Source organism: Papaver somniferum, chromosome 7, assembly GCF_003573695.1.
Source record: "Papaver somniferum cultivar HN1 chromosome 7, ASM357369v1, whole genome shotgun sequence".
In the NCBI taxonomy this organism is placed as follows: Eukaryota; Viridiplantae; Streptophyta; class Magnoliopsida; order Ranunculales; family Papaveraceae; genus Papaver; species Papaver somniferum.
In genome coordinates, this window is record NC_039364.1 from 129,708,067 (window position 1) to 129,732,095 (window position 24,029).

The 24,029-nt window shown below is 36.6% G+C and overlaps 1 protein-coding gene across 2 annotated transcripts; it reads left to right on the top strand.

Annotated features, from left to right (window-relative positions):
* Positions 1 to 13,546: 13,546 nt before the first annotated feature.
* On the top strand, positions 13,547 to 17,768 carry LOC113292973 (transcription factor HBP-1b(c38)-like). 2 transcript variants are annotated; one of them, XM_026541769.1, is made up of 11 exons: positions 13,547 to 13,733; positions 13,906 to 14,015; positions 14,100 to 14,170; positions 14,289 to 14,495; positions 15,002 to 15,076; positions 15,178 to 15,237; positions 16,113 to 16,190; positions 16,354 to 16,411; positions 16,538 to 16,809; positions 16,924 to 17,166; positions 17,240 to 17,768. In XM_026541769.1, exons 1-11 carry the CDS (start codon positions 13,714 to 13,716, stop codon positions 17,384 to 17,386), a joined length of 1,341 nt encoding a protein of 446 aa, XP_026397554.1. In that variant the 5' UTR covers positions 13,547 to 13,713; the 3' UTR covers positions 17,387 to 17,768. The 2 variants fall into 2 exon arrangements, with proteins under 2 accessions (XP_026397554.1, XP_026397556.1); XM_026541771.1 differs by having other exon boundaries at positions 13,909 to 14,015.
* The last annotated feature ends 6,261 nt before the right edge of the window (positions 17,769 to 24,029 follow it).

The window sequence follows — 24,029 nt, forward strand, 5'->3', positions numbered from 1 at the left end:
AAAGTCGTTTTGCTATATAGACTTTGATTATACACATTTGGTATTTCGAGTCGAGTTTATCTTGCCTATCTATTTCTCGGAATATGTGTTGGTAAGCTTTTGCTTTAGCCAAATTCATCTTTACCTAGTGACGAAAGTCATGTTATGTTTCAATTACTTTGAAAATTACTTTGACGAGAAATGGTTTGTGAATAACAACTATATAACGTCCTCTAAGAATGTTTCAATGATTGAAATGAGAGTTTAGATTATATAACCATTGGTGGATATAAGCATTGTTGTTGAAACACATATATGTATAAGTCCTTATTCCTTGAACCGAATTTTGCGAACTTTATTGATCAAGAGAACCAGAACTAGAGCCGTGAACTCAGTCCGCGAACCCAGTCCGCGAAGTGGCGGAAGTTCTCGACCCGAGAAAATCTGCTGGAGTTTGTGAACTCCTTCTGGGAACTTAAGTCCGCGAACCCAGTCCGCGAACTTGAGTTGGTTATATCTAAAGACGATTGTTCTTGAACTCATGTTTATATAAACTAAGAAATGCTTTTGCAAACCGTGGCTATAAAGTTCATGAACCGATTCGAGTGAATCAAACCGTTATTGCTTCGATTGTGTCTTGTGTAGTTACATAAGATCTAAGCAATTGAACAACTCTCTAACTAGTTTATTTGAGACATTTGAACTAGTTATGGTGAAGAAGAATATGGTTGATATGAAAGTAATCATATGGCTAACCATTTGGTTAACTATTGTTGAACCAACAAATGTTAATGTTTGGGAACGGTTCGTAAACCCAAAATTGGACATTTCATTTGTGTGTAACAAGCTAAGTTTTCGATCCAACGGTTGAGAAATATTAGCTTGAATCTAATCAGGTTTTCATCTAACGGTGAATATTGAATGCTTTGTTACCAAGCTAACATTGATTGCAAACCCTGATTTGAAAACTATATAAGAGAGAACTCTAGCAACTGGGAAACCTAATCCCCACATCTTACGTGTGATACTAGTTGTGTAAGCTAGAGTCGATTCTCCTTTAACCTTTGGTTTCTTCTCTAAACCAGGTTAACGACTTAAATACTTCATTGGGATTGTGAAGCCAGACCGATACTACTTTCTCGTAGTTGTGTGATCTGATCTTGTTTTTTCTATCGTACGAGTATAATCGTAAGGATTGGCTTGATATTGATATCTCCGATAGGCAAGATAAAAAATAGTCACAAACATTTTCGTCTCATCGTTTGTGATTCCGCAATATCTTCTTTCGCCGCGTCGATTAAGATTATTGTGAGGTGATTGATAATACTAGGTTGTTCTTCGGTAATATAAGTCTGGGTTATCAATTGGTTCCTGTTCACCTTGATTTATCAAAAGATGGAACAAAACTCGTAGGTATATTCATGGGAGACGGATTTATCTATTACCGTAGACTTTTCTGTGTGATACAGATTTGTTTATTAAAGTCTTCGACTTTGGGTCGTAGCAACTCTTAGTTGTGGGTGAGATCAACTAAGGGAATCAAGTGCATAGTATCCTGCTGGGATCAGAGACGTAGGAGCATAACTGTACCTTGGATCAGTGTGAGATTGATTGGGGTTCAACTACAGTCCAGACCGAAGTTAGTTTGAAGTAGGCTAGTGTATGTAGCGGCTTAATACAGTGTGTGTTCAATCTGGACTAGGTCCCGGGGTTTTTCTGCATTTGCGGTTTCCTCGTTAACAAAATTCTGGTGTTTGTGTTATTTTTTTTCCGCATTATATTTTGTTATATAATTGAAATATCACAGGTTGTGCGTTGTTCAATCAATTGGAATATCCGACCTTTTGGTTGTTGATTTAAATTGATTGACACTTGGATATTGGTCTTTGGTACCATCCAAGTTAACTCTCTAGTATTTAATAAAGACTCGCAGATTTCTATTTGCTTGAGTATATATCAAATCGAGAGATTGAGATATAAACTCTTTGATATACTTTTTATCTAGATTGAGTCTGACTGTATAGTTGATTCTATAGAAAGTATATTGGAGTTTGTTCATATAGATTGCTAAACGAAATATTGGGTGTGGTTGTTGTACCCCCGCCTTTTCAGCATTTGCTAAGTGCATCTGTATCCTCGACGAGATGGAGTTGTTGTACTTTAGGTAGTTTTCTTGAGGACTAGCAAAAGCTAAGTGTGGGGGAATTTGATAAGTGCTTAATTTACATGTTTAGAATGTCAATTCCATACTTGTTTTAGCTGTAATTCTTACATATTACTTGTTATTATGATTGTTTTCTAGTTTATGTGTCATATCAGGTGAATCATCCCAAGAAGAGTGAAAAGATCTATAAAATGAAGTTCTCAAAGATCCAAATGTCCAAAGCCGAAAGAAGTGGAAGAAGTGCGACGAAAAGGAGCAAAGAAGGTCAAAAACATAAGAAGGACTAGAAGACCAAGTTCAACTCATCCAAACTCAGGATTTCTTATCACCATCTTGAAGATAATTCAATTACGAAGTGAACGGCGAAAGAATGAGGTCATTCCGAGTTCGGACGAAGAAGTTACGACCAAAACAGTCGAAACGAAAAACGGAAATCTACAGCACAACTTTCGGCATTGCTAAAGCAATACCGAAAGTGGACATATTTCGGGCAGAGACGGTGTATTTTAGACCAACTTTCGACATTGCTTTGGAGGATTGACAATGCCGAATGAGGCAAACCTAGGGGGCGTATTTTGGCTTCTAAATCAAGGAAACTTGGTCCCGGATGGATTCTAAACCCTAGAAGAAAGGAGAATTGAAGGCCAAGCATTAAGGGCTATATAAGAAGACATCTAAGATCCTAAGAAGAGATCTACCTCTCATATCACATCTTCTACATCAAAACCTAGGGTATACCCCTTTAGGGGAAACCTATTATTTAATTTTGTGTACCTAAATCTTTGTTGATTAAGGATAAATTCAAAGTTTTGAGCGTGAAGTTTTATTAATTATATAAATCTTTTCGGAGTTTTAATCACATCATCATTTGTTTTCACTATTTTTAGGGTTTATGATTGATTAATTAGATTGTCTGGAGTGCACGCTAGATTAATCTTTTGATCATTCTATTGCTAGTATTGAGTTAGGAGATAAGTAATCGTCGAATAATTCATACACAAGTAGAAATTGCAAGACCTTGCAGAGGGATTCTATGGAGCAATTTCGAGTGAAGATAACACCAGCAAGTGGACCTTGAGATAAGAGTTTAACTACTGGGATCAACCTAATTCACAAAGCCTAAAGCGTTCGATTGGATTACACCTTGAGTGAGCTACTACTTGGTGGTTCAGTTGGATGGAATCTGAATTGGAGAGCTTCTGTATCCGTGGTAAAAAGAGTTTTGGGGATAGCATTGAGCTAGATGCTTTTCTACGGTTGGTGATAAATGATTCCTACGAAAGATGGATAAGTATACTAATCCAGTTATCACTTGGTAACGTCGAAGAATTCCTTGATCATATTTTTATTATTTGTTTCTTTCTATTTCACTTTAAAACAATCCCCTTTTGTTTTTTCTTATTTTGCTATCTAATAACTTGCCAATTACACAGCTCTATGTGGGAACGATCCTTACTACAGCTATATTATTTATTTAGTTAGTGGAGAATATCTCGATTAATTTGTTGTGGTTACGACACGCATCAATTATAGATGTAAAATGGGATGCGAGTGGAAATCCACTATGCGTTATTAAGAGAAACGTTCAAAGTTGAGCCAATGCTCTAACAATCTATTACTAGCAGTTCGTATTATAGAAATTGAGCCAGAATACATCTTGGGTTTCATATTGGTTTGGGACGAAGTCCCCACGCAGTTTGGTGTTGTAAATGTATTTGCAAGAAAAACAAATAATCATTAGCATGGGAAACAACGATCTATTAAATCACCTTGGAGGAACCCAACATTGCGCGTGACTATAGTCGGATGGAGAGTAAACTGATTAAACACTTGGGGACTTTAATGGTTGTATTAATTGAGAGATTATTAAAAATTAATTGGACAAATTATTTCACAAGGACTGAGCAGACTAGCAACAACATGAGTCTGCGTAAGTAGAGAACGGTAGCTTTGCCAAGAACCAAATAAAATGGCACGAGCATGCAAATTGGCGCAACACGGCATACGTTAGTACCTAAAAATTACTTCCAGGTAAAACAAATGCACCGCTGTAGTACTTTCTTTTAGGTTCGAAAATCAAAATCAAACAGGACAAGCCTAAACCATGATAGCAGCCGTTCCGTCCTGCTTCGATCACGATGGAGAGGAAGATGGGTTGATGTTATGGGGGAAGCAGAAAAGTTTGAGAAATTGACAATGGTATTGAATCGTGTGTTTTGGGTATTGAAAAATATGAAGAATACAGAGCTTTTAGGTATGAAATCTTGTTCCGTCTTCTGAATAGGTTAAGCCACCTATTTATAATAGTTTAAGATACACAATGCCTGTCTCGTAAGTAGTGGAAGTCGTGAGTTATGGAGAGATGGAGATGATGGATTAGTGTGAGATATTTTAGGGAAGTTTCCGGAAACCCCTTTTATGTTACGCCCACCATCTCTTGAACTACTGTAACTGCCACACTACTTTAACTTTTCACATGGGGTGTTGCCACGCCGCATGTTGCCGTAGACCACCAGACCAATACCCCATGAAAAATCCCCCACGTGATGTATTTTGATATTTCTTAGGTGTTTTTGATGAATCATAGATCTCATCTTAATTAAGCTAAATCGTAGCCATTAATAACATGCTATATGTTTAGAGTGCAATTCTGGCTTGTTGTGGCATAGGCTTTCTTGGCCGAAAATAGTGCATAGAGTCAGCCTTGGCCTCAGCTACAATGGCCGAGAATGACGCATGACTACGTGCCATTGTCGTGGCCTATGCTGCCAAGGCCGTGAAAGTCGCACGACAACATGATGTGTCCTTGTTCTAGGCTTCCAAGGCTGTGAATGTCGCACGACAACGTGTTGTGGCCTTTCCCTAGGCTTCCAATGTCGTGAAAGTCGCACGACAACGTGATGTAGCCTTGGCCTAGGATGCCAAGGCCGTGAACGTCGCACGACATCATGTTGCAGCTTAGGCCTAGGCTTCCCAGGCCGTGAAAGTTGCACGAAAACGTGTTGTGGCCTTGGCCTAGTAAAAATCATTTCAACTTTCACATCAAACTCCAAAAGTTCGTCACCACCAGGCCAAAGCAGCGAAAATGGATGAACTGCAGCATGAAAATGCACTTGAAAGAACCTATGAGAGTACACAGATTTGTTCATGGATGATGCATTTGTATACAGTATGGAGCTGACAACTTCTTCTTTCTCTTGTATTAGTATGCCATGTGGTGCAGAAACATTCAGTTGCTCCAAGAGGTGTTGGAAATCCCCAGGAATATACCCATCTGAAGTAATCCAATCAACCACACTTCTAGCTTCAAGTTTCAGGTGACCACGCAACTCGTAGTATGTACTAAACCAAACCCCCAACACCACTCTCTCAGTAGTTGCAACCATACCTTTGAGTCCCACTCTCCTCAAATAATCTACCCACATCCACACATATAGAATTAGAATTGCCTGGGGCAAGATTTGAGCTGGCATACGTGTGCGTAATTCCCCAGGGTGAAAATATTCTTTGTCATCACTACTACCAGCGAGCTGAGAAGACGGTTGTTCAACGAATGATGCAATCCAGTCCTGTATAGTTGCAAACATGTCAGCTGAGGTCCAGAAATATTCGGTAGACTCCAGATTGGTGTGCTTGCACAACACTTTGGGCGTCATAATATCCCCTCTGACAACAAGGTGGACTTCTTGTAAGTTTCTGTTAGTTGTAGCTTCGTCTCTTCCATTATCTCGCATAAGTTGACAAGGAATTAAATACTTGGTTGTAAGCCCGAAGTCAAACTGCTCAATCCCACCCCCCAATACACCGATAAGTTTGGTGACACCATTTGCAACAAATAGATCACGAATCCCAGCTTCATGAACATATTACTCCACCAACCAATTGTAAACAACTTGTATTTCCACCGCAAGAAGTCAATCCTCAATAACACATTTAAAATTTAAATCATAAAGAGTAAGCCCTGAGTTCTCAAACTTCGTTCAAAATTTCTGGTACATGTATCATCTTCTCTAGCTTGATGTACTAAACCTCACCAGCAGCTGTGAACAGGAAAGGAATATTGACGGGAACCAAATTTGTTGAAACCAATCAGCTGGGTGCAACAATAAGCAGGTAGTTGAGAAAATTCAGCAGTTGGTAAACATACAAGGTCTGGATTTAAGGAAGCAGTTATTGTCCCCTCTCGAATTAAAGAACTCTTGTAGGCTTCAAAAATAAGCAGTAAAAATTGCAAGATGAGCTCGAATCCTGAGAGAGAAGAATCATCTTGTTCAACTTCTTGTAAAAGTGTTTGTGGTACAACTTTATGTTCATTTACACCACCACCAGCCTTCAATGAGTCGTCATAGAGAAATGCTGAAACATTAGGTACATCAGGACAAACAAAGTCCCATAGATACTTGTAACACCCATGAGAATATTTAGCGGAATCGTATTCATAAATCTCCATCAAATAACTCAATTTGTGATGCAAAAGTTTCTGCACAACTTCCTCAAGAAGTAAAAAACTACCAAGGACTGCCTTTAGAAGCAGAAGAGAGAGAGCAAAAAGAACCTGATTCTTGAAAAATAAAACTGAGCTATAACAATGTCAAGAACTAAGAAATGAATTGTAGTATCATGAAGCAAACCACATTCCGGCTGCAAAACCAGAATAGCTTCTCCCTTCATCTCAAGCATTTGAACTATCAACTGACAAACTCTCCCACTATGAACTATTTTAGCCAACAAAAGAAACAAAAGTCCATTTCTATTTGACAATTCAACAACCAAATACCATTCACCAAAAAGTTCAACATCATAGACAATTCCAAGAAGCAACGAATTCAGAAAACAGAATTTAAAATCATCCACAAAATGAGAAAACCCCTGATGAATTTCAATTCCTTTTCCACGATCAGATACCATTTTACGTGACTTGTCACTGCTCCATGTACAAGCTACACTCTCAGGCGTATTAACAAACAATTCCTGTGCCTCCCCATGTGTAAACATCCATCTAAAAACAAGTTTAAAAATGCTATTTCTATCTGCCATTTTAACAAACAGTTGCGTCTAATCATAAACTTCAACATCATTAACACATAAGAGATGAACTGATTGCATAGATGAAAAATCTGATTTATACCCAAAGCTAAGAAGTAATTGAAGAATCAATTTACCATCACATTTACCTCTATCGAATAACAATTGAGAATCATCAATTTTGAAATGGAAACAAGCCATACCTAGAAATTTGCTGAGGACTTCAATAACATCAGTTGTCACCATTTTCTCATACTGAGAATTCTCATCAACAGACATATTATTCTTCTTATGAAAGAAATATTGGGGAATTAACCCGAAATTGGGAGAAGAAAGCAACTCTAAATTGGAAGAATCACCTACTTCAGTGACAGGGGAAGGAATTGATTTGACTACGGTAGTGGTTGAATCTTCTTTTTCTTTAATCGATGGAGTCAACTCATCAGAATCAACAGGCAATTCATCAGCTACAACTATCTCTTCAGTATTTGTTGCCTCTGTAACCCTAGATTCTTTCACTGTTGAAGAGTCTTAACTCAATTTAGGTACCGAATCCACAATGAAAACCTCTTCCTCCTTCTTCGTAGCTGTCGTAATCCAAGCTTTATTAACGACTTATTCTTCGAATGGTGGTACCTGAATGGATTGCCAGCTGACCCTTGCCCAAGAGATTTCATTCTCTGAGCTCCGAAGTTGGTAATTTCTACTTCATGAAGATACAACGTTGGATAGATGTCGATATTGTGTCTGCAGATCAAGATAATGGTTATAGGCTTCATTTTTTGCCCTAACTAGATACCAACAATCCCAAGATCGAAACGAAACTGACACCAATTGTTGTGTACCTGGATGTACAACAACAGGGTTTCCATCAACAATAACTGTAACCTCTCTGATCCGAAGATCTGATCCATCTAGTTCAGAAGAACTAGCCATGAAATCGATTGAACGATTAATTTAGATTAACCTTTTCCTCAGAGTTTCATTACAGAACTGGAGCTTATAAGGCTCGACTCTACTGAATAGATCCAACGGTTACAATGCCAACACATGGCTAAATCTAACCCATCCCTATCAATTGATAAGGACACCCATTATTCAGTTAATTACTACCAATAAGACTAATACTAAATACTAACACTGAATGGGATAAGAGACACCCTCTTCTCGTCATAGCGGTCATACGACAGCTGCCAAGGCCGTGAACTTCGCACGTCTACGTGTTGTGGCCTTGGTATAGGCTGCCAAGGCCGTGAATGTCGCACAACAACGTGTTGTGTCCTTAGCCTAGGCTTCCAAGGTCGTGCGTGGCATGGTGCCACGACTTATGATTTGGCACTATGGTGAATATGCCACTGGCCATTTTTGTCAAATTGTGTTAAGGTCTTAATAAGTTATTTTGAAGTGATTTCTTCTGAGCTATTAGTCCATTTTCTTAGCTAAAACGCTGTAAGCCACAATGGCTATTCCATGGCCTTAGCCATGTTTGGCTAAGGTGCTTCATGAGATATGCGGCGTACGCCAGCGGCTTGGCCACGCCTAGCCAATATGCCGCGATGCTCATGATGTGATCATCATATAGTTGCAATCTAGGGTTTGAGTTCAAGGCAATATGTCAGGTTTAGATTTGGAGACAGAATGCCATTTCAGTATATAGTTTGAATACAATAATGGCGCTGTAGTATGCTCAAGGAACTCGGCCGCGGGAGTTTTACGACTTGAGGCGATACTGATATGACTATGTATTAAGCATAATATTCTTAATAATTTATTAATTCAAGAATGAAGTTTAATCCTATTCTGAATTTGAATAATGCCGTGTATATGGCATAAAAAGGTATGTGTATTGGTGTACATGAAATAACGAGGTTTCTGCTAGGGAAAGCCCTAAAATTTGACATGCGTATACACTTTTAAAATACCTTAAGGACTGCTAAGTCCGTTAACGAAATACAGTTTCTCTTGCGGAATACAAATTATATTTGTGCAGATTCAATAATCCTAATGCCAGACCAGAGATTATTTATACAACTAAATCAAGGATAATTTACTACAAATACCCTTGTCAAAAACTCACCATCAACACCGGTTAAGTGGACAAACTTCTGGGTAGAAAATACTTCTCGACAGCACACGATCAAAACTTACTCGTGAATACCACAACCATCCAAAGTAGCACCGACAAAATTTAACACTAAAAAAACTTACTTAGTGTTGGACATGCATATGTTGTCTCACTAAAACTTTAAGAAGTAAAACCCATGGGTAGACATGATATCAGAGTCTATTTGAGACTCAAATAACGCATGTATAATGGTACAGTATAGACTCCAACCAGCCGTTTAAAAACAATGAAAAGTAAGGTCAACACCCGATTTTTATAACAGGGTGAAAACATTAGCATATCAAGTGAATGACAAGATCCCAATTCATAGTAAAAAATAAGCAAAATATGTTCTTAAAATTTAAAGACGACACATGAATTGCATGTGAACATGAATTTTAATTTTCTTGCAACCCACGGTTGGGAATAAACAGGGTGTTAAGGGATACATTTCAGCATATACATACCGGCGCCACCACGACAAACATGGCAAGGTCAGAATCATTACAATTGATCTAAAATTAAGGCCAATGATCTCTACAATTTAATAAAAATGATGAGAAAAAACATCAAAATGGAAAGTAAATGCAACCGGAGTGGTTCTCCGTGCACAGGGAAAACTGGTTCCCTAAGCTTTTCTTTTCTTTCTTTTTTTTTTTTTTGAAAAATGGTGATCGCTCTAAACCAACCACAAAAATTTCGATATCAAGAAAATATGGAGTGGTTCTCCGCGCACAAGGAAAAAACCTCTATTTTCAACAATTAATCAAAACCCGAGCCGTTACGATATGGGTCATATCGTAGTATTTAAAAAAAAGGACCAACTAGACATTTGACCTAGTAAACAGGACCAAACTCACTAATTTATATTAATATTAAGACTATTTGGTGGTTTCTACGCAAAAAAAAAAACAGAGCATGAAAGATATAACGATTTAGGGAATAGAACGGAATTTATGTTTCGTATTCGATTTATTTATTTTAGGACAACAAAACTAACTGCCTATTTATATTTTGTTCCATTTATGTTCTAAGAGTTCGTTCCAATATTTCACACCTAATTACTGAATAAACCTATTTGTTTTCATTTCTAACATAAATCTCCCAAAAAAATTCTACATTTTGATGCTTTCACTGTCGTGCTGCCCCGAAGCAAGGCTTTGCCGACCTTTCCTCATGACCGTCCCTGATACCAGGTGTGTGTTTTTTTTGAAGAAGTGTGCCAGGTGTTGATGGTGTCATACCACTAAACATTGATACAAAATGTAAGTTATGTAAAGAAACAGAAGAATCTAACTCATTTTTTTCTCAATTGTAATTTCGCAAGCCAGATATAGATGTGCTTAAATTTTGACATGTATTATATAGTGAATAATTATAACACTTCGCATGATTGGTTAAATATGTGGTTCACTGAAATTAATAAAAGAGAATGTCTAATAAATTGGCCTGAATTTTGTACCATAATCATCTGGCATATATGGAAGGCTAGATATGATGCTATTATCCAAAAACTCAGCAGAACAGTGCAAGTATTTCTAAAATGATCATGAGATTCATAAATAATTTCATGGATGTACACATACCAACATATAATATCATGCAAAACTCTCTATTACAACCGAATGAAGGATGAAACATTGAAAATTTACACAACTTGACAAGGAAACAAACTATATGAGTACACGAATAACAATACATCTATCAACATCTAATCCCATAAACACTTTAGGAATATGACTAAATCTAATTGGTTTCAAGGAATAACTATTGAAGTAAGGGGATCATATTCAAATTGCACAATATGAGAACAGATAGAAGAAAAATGAGTTGAAGTTTTCTTCCGATAAGCAACTAAATGGAGTGGTCATATTGTGTGATTTCTGAGTGATTCAGAACCAACTCTAAAGTTGTTGATGGGAAACAAGCAAAGGTTAGGGAAGATAAATATAACATAAGTGCAAATTTCGGGATTTCAACAAACAGTCTTATTAATTTTTAAATCATTCATCTTGCAGAGATTTGGTAAAGCAATAAACAAATGAGAAACAACACGATTAAGGATGGCTTACCTATGGCTCCAAAACACTAAAATTAGATTTGCTGTCATAGCCTCAACGTAGTTGATTGTTGATGGGGGCGTCAAACAACTCCACTGAAGCCATAGCCTTTGATGACTCTGCAACCTGCTTTTTTCTACTTTAATGTTTCATCGTCATATAATATGGTTGATTTGTCGAGACATCATCAAAGCCCTGTTGACAGTGAAAAACTTTGCATTGGTCTTATGTGGATCGAATCTAATCCATAACCTTATGAAAATCTAACCAATCATACACAAAAAAACTACTTGTATAATTTGCAGAAAGATGAATCAAATTTATCACGTAATCGAACATAGATAAATCATCTCTTCTATGTAGTTTTTCCTTTTGGCTTTCGTCCAAGAATTAAAATCTCACTTAGATACAGCATCAAAACCAACCATTTAATTAAACCAATTGGTGCTGAGCTTTAAACTCTAAAAATCAAACTTAAAAACCCACAATTGAAACTTAATTGAATCAAAAAAATCAAAAGAATAACAAAATAAAACCTACCTGCAACCTTCGCTACCTCGTTAATGGTTGGTAATGAGCTTTAAACCCTAAAAATCAAACTGAATAACCCATAGTTAAAGCTTAAATAAATAAATAAAATATCAAAGAATGACGAAAAACCCTCCCTACAACCTTCACTACCGCCATTAGTGGAACCTTAAAATCTGGAAATAATTCTGACCGAATTTTGGATTTTCAAGTTCACCAAAAATACATCCATATTTTCCATATTCGAAAACTCAATTTGTTACGGCCTTTGCATGTGGTTCCAAGTTTGTCTTGACCACAAAGTATTCTCTCCAAGTTGACCTAGAAACGGATTCCATGTTTAAACCTTGGTTAGCTGACAGAGAGAAACTCTTGATCAGTGAGAAAAGAGATAGCTTTAGATTTTGACGTAAGTATCGTCCACACCAGACGACGTTACTAACGTCTAGTTAAGTATTTGATGTAAATAGAGTGTAATTAAATTAGTTAGGTGTAAACTTGACAGAAGTGATGTCCACCCACCTTTAAGCAAACAATGTTACTAACTGTCAGTCAAATATTTAATGTAAATAAAGTGTAGCCTATTTTTTAATATTGTGACCAAATTCCGCCAACCACCAGGTTTACTAATGTCCAATTTTTTTTCTAGTCTAATTTGAGGAGAGTGTCATAATAACCACGCGACGTGGTGACGCATATCACTTAAAGGAGTTTAATTCAAAGCCGGACATAGTTGGAATCCTGGCGTAAAAATAGACAAGCGCAATGCAAAGCTTTACAGTAATGTTAAAAAATAGATGACGTTCTCTTCCGAATCTGTAACGTTTTTTTTTTTGGCTGATTTAGCAGCCAAGTCTAACCCATAGGATTTAGTCTAAAGACATTTCATTTTATGGGCCAAAAGTCACAATTTTTCTAAAATGAATATTTTTTTATTTTGTTATTATTAACATGGAAGGTAGAGTTAGTTTGTTCCCCTTGTGACACAATCTCAACCCTCCATCCGCTTCGGCTCCCTTGACTAGGTTATCCATGAGGCTCGCTGGTAGACTAGCACAACAACGTGTTCAATTAATGTAGTAGTATGTTGTTGGAGCTTATCTTGTTATTCTAATGTAATATTCTTTATCTGAAAAAATAAAAAAATAAAAAATAAAAAAAATTAAATTGATCGATAAGTATCTTGGAATCTCGGATGCCTTGTGGAAAGACGTTAAAGGTGAACTTATTATCTTGTGAATTTTCAGTTTGCCCATAAGCAAAATAACAAAATAATCAGGGGTGAGAAGTGAGATAATGTGGATTCGTGGATTTTTGGCGGTAAAGGGTGAGAGAAAAAAAGAGACAGAGTGCCTCGAGCCGTAGGAAGAGGAGGTTGCTTTGAAGGAAAGGTTCTCCTTTTTTGTTTGCTTGTTTCATCATCCCATCAACATCTAATCTGCAAGCTACGCAGAGAGGAGTCAGTGTTATTGGGAAACTAAAATCCCGAGAAAATCAGAAATATACTAAAAGCTGAAAACTCTTTTTTTTTAATCAATTAAACGAACACAGAGAAAACCGTACTGATACGTCTAGCTCTCTATACTATAGCTATACTAATAAAATCTAATAAAATAATATTAATAATAATGTTGATAAAGATTGATCCCAAGATTTTCTCATCATTTGTTTTTTCTTCATCAAACTTCGTTTATTTTGTTTTCAACAACAAGCAACATCATTAATGGAGGATTAATAGTGATATGTGTAATGAGTATATGAACTTAGTTGTTTAGAGACAAAAAAAGAAACAGAAAAGTGAGGAGGAAAGACAAAACATTTCCCGTGACTATCAAAACAGAAAGACAATAGTAATGCAGAGCTTCACAGTAATGTATTCATCTTCTTCTCCTTCTTCATTTTTTGTTCATTCCCTTCCACTTAGAGTTTTATGCTAATTAAAACTCTTTGATTAATTTGAGTACTAATTTGGGTGGTCATGTTACTTATGGAAATATTTGATTAAGTTTTATAAGTCACTCTTTCATTTCTGTTCTTCAATGAAGCAGAGGAGATGAGAGTAGTCGTCTGAACCAACCAAGGTTTTCCGATCTTGGAGAGCTTGAACAATCCAATGGGTTTCATCATAATGATTATATAAATATGCCTCACTCAAGTATGGACAATTACAACCCTACAACCTGCATCCCTGTTTTTGAATTTTATGTGCACATTTATAATCTTATTTATTTGTTTTCAGATCCTTCTTTTAGTTTGAAATCAACTAGTTCTGTTGTTGCTGCTTCTTTACAGATTCCAGGGTTTAACTCGGTAATCCTTTCTCTCCCTGTTTCTCTCGCTCTATTTGTATCAATATTTATTCTAGCCTTGTGTGTATCCAAATTTCTGAAAAGGCAAAATCTCATATTCATAGCTTGATATTTCGCAGAACATTAATACTTCTGAAATTTATTCTCCGAGGAATAATGGAGTTGATTCAAGGCCGTATTTTCAGAAAGGAAACAGTAATAACGTTCAGGCTCTTGCTCCATTAGGAAATGGGCATTTTGAAAATTGGGGAGAATCTACAGGAATAATGCCTGATACAAGTCAACATACTGATACATCCACAGATACTGATGACCATAAAAATCAGGTGACTTAGTATTTTTGCTACTTCTATTAGCTTCTCCTGTTCGAGTTCATAGAATTCTCAATTTAGTATCACTCCAACAAGCTTCACCTTAGTTGTGGTGTGGGGATTGATGTACCTATTAAGAAATTCCAAAAATTATAGATTTAAAGAAGGCAAAATTTGTATAACTTAAAAGAAAGAAGGTTCAGTTTGAAAAGGATCTAAAGCAATGATGAATAAGGACTACAAGTTTTGACTTCTTATGGGAATTCAAGCTTGATTTTCCCGTTAAGTCATGGGCAGGTTTCACAAAATTCTGCAGTGAGCTCTTATGGCTTAGAGATGATGAAATGGACCATCAGGCACTCTAGTTTGATACTGGTTCAATATACCATGTTGAAACAGATAATCGCTTAATCTGCATCATTGTTTTAATCTAAATGGTTTGTCGTATTCATTTTGTATCCCGTCTATCGCAGTCCTAGGCATGAATCTGACCTTCAATTCTGCATTTGTAATATTTGTAGTTTCCAGGCGTTTGTGAAGGAGGTACATCTGTGGATTCCATGGATAGATTAAACGGAAAGCTGGGAGACCAAAAGGTTCTTGTTTTTCATTCACTGATGTCTTACATTACTAATTAACCTAGTGTTTGGAGACTGAACAACTGTGCTTTTGGCCAAACTTCCCGACGGTTGAACAGTCACTGCGAAGACTTGCTCAAAACCGTGAAGCTGCAAGGAAAAGTCGCTTAAGGAAGAAGGTCAAAGTCTTATCTTTCTTTTCCTCTATTACGTTCTGCGGGACTCGTATGTTGTTTGAGAAATCGTGATTAATTTTGTTTCTATCACTTGAAGTAGGGTATGTTCTTATGTTGGTCTTAAGGATCGCATTTTGATAATCGAACCGTTTTGATTTTTGTTTACATGACAAAGGGATCCTCTAAAATCAGTCCTTGCATCATTTTCATTTGGGCCTAGATGGAAACGTAAGAAAAATGTATTAGGTAAATGTTAATATACCTAGTGGGCTAGGTTAATGTTAATTACAGAAATGTCTAGTAAAAGTGTGTGATATGAACAGCTAGAATAATTTGAGTCTCTGACAGCCTAGTTTGAGCCTCATCAATTACAGTGATGAATACCTTTAAGATATTGCCGGTATGTGGACAGAATTGCTAAGCAATATACGTTGCGTACCACAATGCTTGAATTGCTGTACTTTCTTAGCTTTCCACTTTAGTTTCTTATGGTGTCAATGAAACTGATAAGTAGTATAATACTGTAAGATTTAGGCTGTAATGTACTTGTTTTTAATGTACATAATACATTTGGCATGGGTCTGATTTCATTTCAAATTAATAATGACTTGGAAACTTGATAAACATCTTTAAGCTATTCTTTCGGAAGTTTACCTTAAACCTCAACCAACCTAGAAAACTAAAGCAAATGGTTCAAATCTTGTTTACATAATTTTGCTTGCATTTTAGTACACCTAAATCACAGTTCATTAACACATGATGCCTGCTTTGAGGTTTAGGTTTCCTTGTTCCTGCAAGAGATATTCAATCTATCGAAGGTTACCATCTGACAATTTTTATTTTTTGTGTTGTGTATCTTTTAATCTGATTTTATGTAGGCCTATGTTCAGCAATTAGAAAGTAGCCGAATAAAGCTTAACCAACTTGAGCAAGAGCTTCAAAGAGCACGACAACAGGCATGATACAGAGCGGCTTTCTTTCTTGCTTATACAGAACTTGTTGTCAGTTGTTTCTTTTGCAGTATATTCATCGTGTTTAGTCTGATTCTTGCACCCACAACCAACACTCTGACCTTGATATTTCCATAGCCCTGATTAACCCAGCTTATTTCTGGTTCAGGGTATATTTATTGCAAGTGGATCTTTAGCTGAACAAGGTCATTTAACTGGTGGAAAAGGTAATGCATGAGACATACTCTAATAGACAATCTTGCTATTACTTTCATGAATTGAAGGCATTAATATTAAATTGGAACACCACAAAGATTTCATTATCATCTGGTGATAATATTTTTGAGTTTCAGGGAACTTAGCGTTCGATATGGAGTATGCCAGGTGGCTAGATGAACATCAACGGCAGATCAATGACCTGAGAACGGCCGTGAAATCTAATGTGGGGGATAATGAGCTTCGGCTTCTTGTTGACGGTGTGATGTCACATTACGATGAAATTTTCCAGCTAAAGACCACTGCTACAAAATCAGATGTATTCCACATGCTTTCGGGCATGTGGAAGACACCTGCAGAACGTTTTTTCATGTGGTTAGGAGGTTTTCGCTCTTCTGAACTTCTTAAGGTGTGTTCTTTATTATTTGCTTCGGTTATCAGCGTTCCATCTCTAGGATTTTCTGATATAAGTAACTCTAATTTTTCTCACTTTTGACAAATATGATGTACAATGTAATTTCAGATTCTTGGGAACCACCTTGAACCCTTGACAGATCAACAGTTAATGGGCATCTGTAATCTCCAGCAATCCTCTCAACAGGCTGAGGATGCTTTGTCTCAAGGGATGGAAGCTTTGCAACAATCTTTGTCAGAAACCCTCTCGGCTGGTTCGCTGGGTCCTGGTTCTGGAAATGTAGCGGACTACATGGGCCAGATGGCAATCGCAATGGGAAAATTGGGAACTCTGGAAAACTTCCTTAATCAGGTAAATAATTACTACATTAATGTTAAATATATATTATGAAGGACCCAAAGATAATTGTGTGGGCAATGTCCAGGCTGATCTTCTGCGACAACAAACTTTACAACAAATGCATCGGATATTGACTACACGACAAGCAGCCCGTGCATTTTTAGTCATTAATGATTACTTCTCTCGTTTACGAGCACTCAGTTCATTATGGTTGGCACGGCCCAGGGATTAATCAAAGGCTCTTTTTCAACAGTTGTTTTCCACGTTGTTCATAGGAAACAGTAGTTATAGTTAGCAAAAATGCTACGGACTGTTAAGGTTGGAATATATGTTATTGATCACTTCTAGTTAACAGATTCTCATTTCTTGTAGTAAGAGTTAGCAAAGAAAGGATATGTGGCTAGGTTGTACTTTGTAGGTAGGTGTATTCTACTGTTCTGATAATGGGTAACCGATCCTAATCCATATTGTGTAACTTATAGTGGTCATCTGTATAATTCTAGATTTTGCACTTAGAAATAGGCACCTGTCTTTGTCTTGGTAATGATGAGTCCGGGGGAATTGTGTGCAAGTGCAAATGACTCATGTTTACATATTCTCTTAATATCAAGATGAAGCTGATAAAAGGTATCAGTGTGCTTGAGCATGAAAATACTCGTTCCCTAATCTCAAGAAAAACAGTTAACAAGTTACAAAATGAGGTCAAAAAAATTAATACATTTTTATTTCAAGTGAAACACAATTGCTTTCAACAACAATTAGGGCAGGAAATCGGCTTAACATATCATAACCATAACTTGAAGAATAACTCGATAATGATAGAAACCATAACTTGAAGAGTAACTTGATAGACAGAAATTTGGGATATCGAAGCAACTTTGATTAGTACTGTATAACAATAAGTTACTGATTTATCGTGCCCCCAGCAATTGGAAGCCATCCCTGACACTTTTTTCAATAGGAAAGAAGAAATTTATCGAGTAAAGATCAAACTACAATGAGTTTACTGTAAACTGATTACATACACCCCAATTTTATCAATTGCCGGCCGGGGAATAGAGATGTTCCATTCTTCACAACTACTTAAAATATCAATTGCCCGTTGTGGAATAGAGATCTTCCGTACTTCACAACTACTTAAACTTAGTGAACGTTTGGCTAATAAGTGAGCCAGATCATTTGGATCTCTTGGAATATCCAAGACTGGAAAAAGTTTAGTACATCAATTGTGTATTCTACGGTAAACTTTGTTGTTTGGTCCTAAACCCACAAAGTTAGTTATAGTGGGGTTCAACTGGATTTTTTTTTTATTTAGAGTTCCAAAATTAATTAAAACATAGAAATGATCATAATGCCCACTGTTACCAAACGTGTGTGTTTACACGTTCATTATATCGAGTACATATTTGTTACACTGATTATAAATTCGAGTACATGTCTGCTACACTGCTTATAAATTTGAGTACATATCTGCTAGACTACTTACAAATCTGAGTAAATATTTGTCGCGCTGCTTACAAATATAACACGTATCCGCTAAACTGCTTACAAATTCGAGTATATATCTGCTGCTTACGAATTCGAATATGTATCTGTTGCACTGCTTATAGGAAAAGTACATGTTTGTTAGAATCAATGATAAATGGATTAGAAAATGTTTTACATCACATATATTGTAGGATCATACCAATTAATCTCTAACATTTCTTTAGTACAGTATTAAATCATATGAAAAATAAAGGAAGACCTTTATATGCACTGTAAACACAGAAAAAACTATACAAAATTATCACATATTTCAATATTTCACATACGTACTCATGGATCAAAGAAATAAAAATGTGGCAAAATTCTGAATACAACAAAATCAGAAGAAGTTTCTATCAGTACACCATATACGTACTGCGTATTCATGAACTAAAAATCAACTTCATGTAAAGAAGAATTGATGAATTCATGAATATAACATAATCAAAGCGCATATTTCAGTATTACGCATACGTACTCATAGATCGAACCCAAAAACAATGGCAAAAGTATGAATAAAACAAAATCAGAAGAGGTTTCTATCAGTACACCATATACGTACTGCGTATTCATAAACTAAAAAATCAACTGCATGTAAAGAAGAAGTGATGAATCCATGAATATAACCGAATTAAAGCACATGTTTCAGTATTATACATACGTACTCATGGATAGAACCCAAAAACAGTGGCAAAACTTTGAATAAAACAAAATCAAAAGAAGTTTCTATCAGTACGCCATATACATACTGCGTATTCATGAACTAAAAAATCAACTACATGTAAAGAAAAAGTGATGAATCCATGAATATAGCTTAATCAAAGCACATATTTCAGTACTACACGTACGTATTAATGGATCAACCCAAAAAAAGTGGCAAAATTTTGAATAAAACAAAATCAGAAGTATTTTATATCGGTACATCGCATACGTACTATCGATTCATACACAGTAGCAAACTGTAACGAACCTAAAACCCTAAAAACGTCATGAAAATCGATTTGATCTTCATAATACAATCAAAAAACAAATCAAAAGAAGAAAAACGAACAAAATAGTCAAAGAAGATGATTAGAAAACATACCTGAAAACACAAACAAATCTTCTCGTCGTAAATCATAACGATGCATCTTCTTCTTCTTCTTCTTCTTCATCTTAATAAACTAGGTTTCTGTCAGTACAGGATATATGTATTGCTGCTTCATATGCAAAAACTAACTGAAACACATCTAAAACCAACAAAATAGAAGTGGTATAAGTAAATCTAATAACGAAATGAACAAAAAATATGATTATTCATCTAGATCTAGTAAATAATCAACAAATCAAACATGGAGATAAAAAGCGTAATAAAAAACACAACAACGATTAGATCGTGAAACCCTAAAATAAACATTGTAAGAGAAAAATCTTCATATGATTTGATAAAACGAGAAAGGTTGAAGAAAAAAATTTGGATTTGTTCAGAATCCATTCACAGCGGCAGTGAGAAGAAAGAGAAGAAGAAAACAAATATGAAATGTCAATGTTCTTCTCGTGTTTATAGACCTGTTAAATAGGAAAGGTTATTTGTGGTATTTTTAAATTTCACACACCTGATCCCGCACGTGTACAGGACCTGGGCTTAAATAATTGGGTCAATTTTTCATTTTTCTTTTAATTATGGACCTCTGGTTATTGGGCTTTAGTGGGTGGACCTGCCACTAACTAATACCACTATAATAGGATCTATAGGTAATTCCTACTACTACCTCCGTCTCTAAAAGATAGGCAGGTTCGTGTGTAAAATTTACACACGAACCTGCCTATATTTTAGATACGGAGGGAGTATTTTATTAGGCTCCATTTGTCCTTTTTTGTTTTACTCGAAAAGGGAACGATTTAATAAGAACAACTCAACACTAAGGGCAGTTCCTATGGAATGAACAAATTACAGATTTGTTCATTTTGCCTTCACTATGGACTCCACAAACATGAAAAACGGATGGGAAAACCAACAAATTTGTTGGTCTGTTCACTGCGGACGTGTATCAGCCGCGCGTTTAAAACAACACCGTGTCTGGATGCAGGAAACCAGCTGGCAGGTGTACTGAAACCGCGCGGATTGTGGCAACCCACCAGTGGGTAATTGTAAACCTCCGGCGGTTAGTCTTAAACTGCCAACGGCTAAATCAAGTCGGCTGAAAAATTTGTTCATCCAACGGTTAGAATTTTGAATTCTATAAATACTCCTCATTTCAACTCCAAATTCACACAATCTACACCTCTAGTCTCTTTACTCTTCTCTGAGCTTAAAAAAATTCTTCAATTCAACAAATTTGTCGAAAAACGTCTCGATCCTTGTTAGTTCGACGAGCTTCATATACTGCAGAAGAAGATGAAGCTATTTGCAGAAACTATGTTTTTCAATTAACGCAGCTTGCTTCATCACACTATCCATGGGTGAATTTTTGGACGGTTATTCGCGAGGGGTTCTGCAGCGATATCGGTAACCCGAGTCGACGTGGTAAATGCGACATAGAAAATCGTTTTCATTCGATTAAGAAAGAAGTAACTGAATTTGTAGCTTTAACCATGAAAGTCAATCGATTTAGACTCCGGGGTGAAACAGATGGCGAGGTGGTAACTAGATCAAAAGAGGAATGACGAAGATGGAAAAAGTTGGTTTTTCGTTTCGAAAATTGTTTTGAAATCCTTAATGGGTTGTACAATTTCAACCCCTTCTTTGTAGTTGTTGTTCCACCTAGTACTTCTCATTAGTGAAGCTAACGTAACACTTAATTTTAAACATATATAATTTGATTTAAAAAAACAGTCATACTTTTAATTGATTAAAATCAGAATTACAAAGATAACAGAATTAAAAGATACAATCTCTAACGTCGCTCATTGTTATGTTCTTGGCCTGAAGTCCATTCTCCAAGACCCGGGGTTTCCCCACCTACCAACATAATTGTAAAATTTGAATAAGAGGAAGTAAATGGTTGAACAACACTAGGCGATTGGAAAGTACTCGATCCTCCAATCGTATAAGTGGTTTGTTGTTGTGCTGGTGGTGTAACAGAGTAGTAAGGATCATTTGGGTTGAAGGGAGAGAATGATGATGAAATGTGCCTAACATATGGGTGATATACTTGAGATTGAGAAATAAACACAGTTTATGGTGAAGTACTATGACGTACTTGTGGTGAAGTATTGTGTCGTACTTGTGTATCTCCCACCATTGTATCACTCTCGCTATGATTTGTCGCTTCTGGTAGAATTGGAAGATTGTGAACGGCCATCAATATTTACAGTTGGACTCAATCCAAACATTGTATCCGTATGCCATCTCCGACACACACCCAAGTGTGTAGACCTCATTTTTCGAATCAACCAATACATAACGTTAAGTTGTCTCTTCAACTCTTCAATACTGGCATCCACACTATAGTAAGGTTAATCACATTCCACAGCTTGGAAACCAATGGGGATCTTGGTTGGATTACCTTGTGAAGTAATACTTGGCATCTCCCAACAAATTTCGGACAAATTTGACGAAGATGATGAAGAAATTGCACCCGTGGTGAGGTAAGTCATAAAACATGGATCTTGCGGAGGCGGCTGGCTCAGAACGATATTGCATCATGAACCATGCGTGATAACCCTGGGAAATCAAACCCATAAATGTGAATTTTGTGTACTGATAATATTTTTGAATGATGTTGTAGTAATGAGGTTCAAACTCTCGGACTTGTGAAGATTAAATTTAAATATTTAATAAAATTATATACAAAAATATTAACAAAGTGGGCGAGAGGTATGAGAAAATAACCAAGACACTGATTCCACTAATACACATGAATTAATGATGGTAAATAATCCAAAATTCTAATTATCTTTTAAGTCCTTTATATCTTAACTCACTAATAATCAAGCAAATTCTCAAACATCAATTGTATCCCTTAAGCATAGATTATCTAAACAAAGCATAACCTATCTAATCGAATCACAACTGATTAGAAAAATTACACAAACAATTTAAAACTCTGCAAAAGCAGTGATTGAGTGAATTATAATTAAATATTAGAGAAAATAAAATAGTTACCAATTATTCATGCGTAAATAGCTTCCTCATTGCCTTGGTTGTGGGAGAATTAGCCGCTCATCATGTTGGAAACACGCTCAAAAATCATTATTATTGCTCAAAGGGTGTTTACAATGATGAAAATGGAGAAATAATTCAAAACCGGGTTTTGTAACAATTATATTTGTTACAAACCAAAAAAAAAGACGATACAGAGGATTGTCACTGTTACTGTTGATCTAAGACCCACGGCTCTGTGTCGCAAACGCTGGAAAATAAGTCTGCCTCTGATGTACGACCCACGTCTGTGAGTCGTTGTTACTGTTGGAAAACGACGGTCTTGGATGGTCCGTTATTCGTGTTCTTCATGTTCATCATCAGCAGCAGCAGCAGAAACCGAGTTTGGGAAAACTCGAATTTCTTCTTCTCTGGCTCTCCTCAGCCCCCCCGACTCTCGACACCCCTTCTCTGTGGTGCTAGCAGCCTATATATACCCATTCTGGCCGAGAATATGTTCTCATAACTCCAAATAATTCCCGGCAGTTAATAACAAATATTCCCATGCAAGATACGGAGATTTCTTCCCTGTTTTGAATCTTCACGCGTCTTTGCACATCTGACACACTCCAATCAGTCTGAAACACGTCCCAGAAGTAGTTAAACATACATCCATCTTACACCATGCACAGAAAACACGTACAATCCCGTGAAAAACTCTTCTCAAGTACGCACTCCCCTGTTTTCTTCTCGCCGAGAATCTAGCCAAATATAGCTGACGAAATCGACCATACCACGCCTGTTACCACCATTCAAGTCATCCCAACAATTCCCAGTCGTTGAGTCTCCTTCATTCTCGTCCAAACTGCCAACCCTAATTCTGGTTCTTTGAAACCAGATTTTCCCGCCAAAAACAGATTTGAAAGGTAAAAGATGGTGTCCCCCTAACCAAACTGGGGGTGCGAATAGCAGGTGCCCAACTGAGGTGCCCCTTATCCAAATTGAGGGTGCTTTTAGTACTTTTCTCCGGGAGTCCAAATAGCACTTTTTGAGCAACTTTTTCCACACAAGTGTATTTCTCCAAAAACACCTACAAACACACAAAGCATCAAAATTAGTACAAAAATCGAGCACTAACAATAGAGACATTGAGTACAATTTAGACACAAAAATGTGTCTATCAAATACCCCCAAACTTATTATTTTTTAGTCCTCGAGCAAAACTAACAATAAGAAAATAAAACCGTGTTAATCTCGGGAGGGTTTACCAGAGGTGTACCCACAA